The sequence below is a fragment of the Lontra canadensis genome, unplaced genomic scaffold, assembly GCF_010015895.1.
Source record: "Lontra canadensis isolate GAN:19392208 unplaced genomic scaffold, GSC_riverotter_1.0 scaffold3384, whole genome shotgun sequence".
NCBI lineage: Eukaryota > Metazoa > Chordata > Mammalia > Carnivora > Mustelidae > Lontra > Lontra canadensis.
In genome coordinates, this window is record NW_022634368.1 from 2,008 (window position 1) to 3,724 (window position 1,717).

The following is a 1,717-nucleotide window of genomic DNA, read 5'->3' on the forward strand; positions in this document are numbered from 1 at the left end:
ACATTTTCCAAGTGTTGAGTTTTTAACTTTTCCTATGAAGCAGTGAAAAATCTCAACAATGTGAATAGTACTCTATCTCAACATTGCTTTCTAAAAAACTAACAAAAAGAGAAGAAAAACAAAATATTTAAATGAGTCACTAAAGAAAAAAATTCCAAATATGCACATACACATTGGGTATAGCTATTTGAGTCTGTTGGAGACCACGCGGTGGCGCTGCAGGCTAAAGAGAAAAAAGAAAAAAACCAAAAACAAAAAACACACTCACGCTGAACTGGGAATGCTGCGGAAGTCATTAACAGAAAAGGAAGATCAGGCCAGATAAGCTGGGAGAAAACCTGTAGTGGCCCTAGACTGGGAAAGGAAAAAAAACCCAGACCCCTGCATGGCATAGGTCTGGGGATTGCTACTGCTGGTTCTTTAAGCTGGGAGCGTGACTGTGACCAACATTGACAAAAGAGGTGTTCTGAAGAAACAATGGAGGCTGGAACGTTGTGCTGCCCAAGACAAAGGCAAGTCCTATTTCTTTTTCTGTTTGGGGGAGTATCCTTAGCAGGTTCTGGGTTTGGACGATATTCGGTAACAGAGGAAACAGAGAGAGGATCATTTGTTGTCAATCTGGCAAAAGATCTAGGGCTAGGAGACCAGGAGTTGGTTGCAAGGGGAGCCCGGGTGGTCTCTGATGACAACAAACATCACCTGCTCCTGGATTCTCAGACTGGAGATTTGCTTACCAATGAGAAACTGGACCGAGAGAAGCTGTGTGGCCTCACAGAGCCCTGTATACTATATTTCCAAATTTTAATGGATAAGCCCTTTCAGATTTACCGGGCTGAACTGAGGGTCAGGGACATAAATGATCATTCACCAACGTTTCGGGACCAAGAGACAGTCTTAAAAATATTAGAAAGTACAGCTGAAGGGACAGCATTTCGACTAGAAAGAGCAGAAGATGCAGATGGAGGACTTAACGGTATCCAAAGCTACACCATCAACCTGAACCCTTTTTTCCATATTAAAATTAGTGACAGTGATGAAGGCATGATATATCCAGAGCTAGTGTTGGATAAGGCACTGGATCGGGAGAAGCAGCATGAGCTCAGTTTAACACTCACAGCACAGGATGGTGGGACTCCACCCAGGTCTGGGACCACGACAATTCGAATTGTGATCCTGGACATCAATGATAATGCCCCCCAGTTTTCTCAGACAATCTATGAGACCCAGACCCCAGAGAACAGTGCAGTAGGATCTCTTATTGCAAAAGTCTCTGCAGGAGATATAGATTCTGGAGTCAATGCAGACATATCCTATTCACTTTTTGATGCTTCCGAAGATATACGAACAACCTTTCAAGTCAATCCTTTTTCTGGGGAAATTGTTCTCATAGTGTTGCTTGATTATGAGCTAATAAAGTCTTACAAAATAAGTATACAGGCAATGGATGGAGGGGGGCTTACTGCAACATGTACAGTTTTGGTGGAGGTATTAGACGTCAATGACAATCCCCCTGAACTGATCATATCATCACTTTCCAACTATGTTGCTGAGAACTCTCCTGAGACGGTACTCGCTGTTTTTAGAATTAAAGACAGAGATTCTGGAGAAAATGGAAAGATGCTTTGCTACATTCAAGATAATCTGCCATTCCTTCTAAAACCCTCTGTGGAAAATTTCTACATCCTAATGACAAAAGGAGGGCTGGACAGAGAGAGTC

The 1,717-nt window shown here is 42.6% G+C and overlaps 1 protein-coding gene across 1 annotated transcript; it reads left to right on the forward strand.

Moving 5' to 3' along the window:
- Positions 1–275: 275 nt before the first annotated feature.
- LOC116863813 (protocadherin beta-10-like) lies at positions 276–1,713 on the forward strand (the record flags this gene model as incomplete). The annotated part of the gene is made up of 1 exon (XM_032851150.1): positions 276–1,713. A coding segment is annotated over exon 1 (1,236 nt), but the record flags the coding sequence as incomplete, so codon positions are not given.
- Between the last annotated feature and the right edge of the window lie 4 nt (positions 1,714–1,717).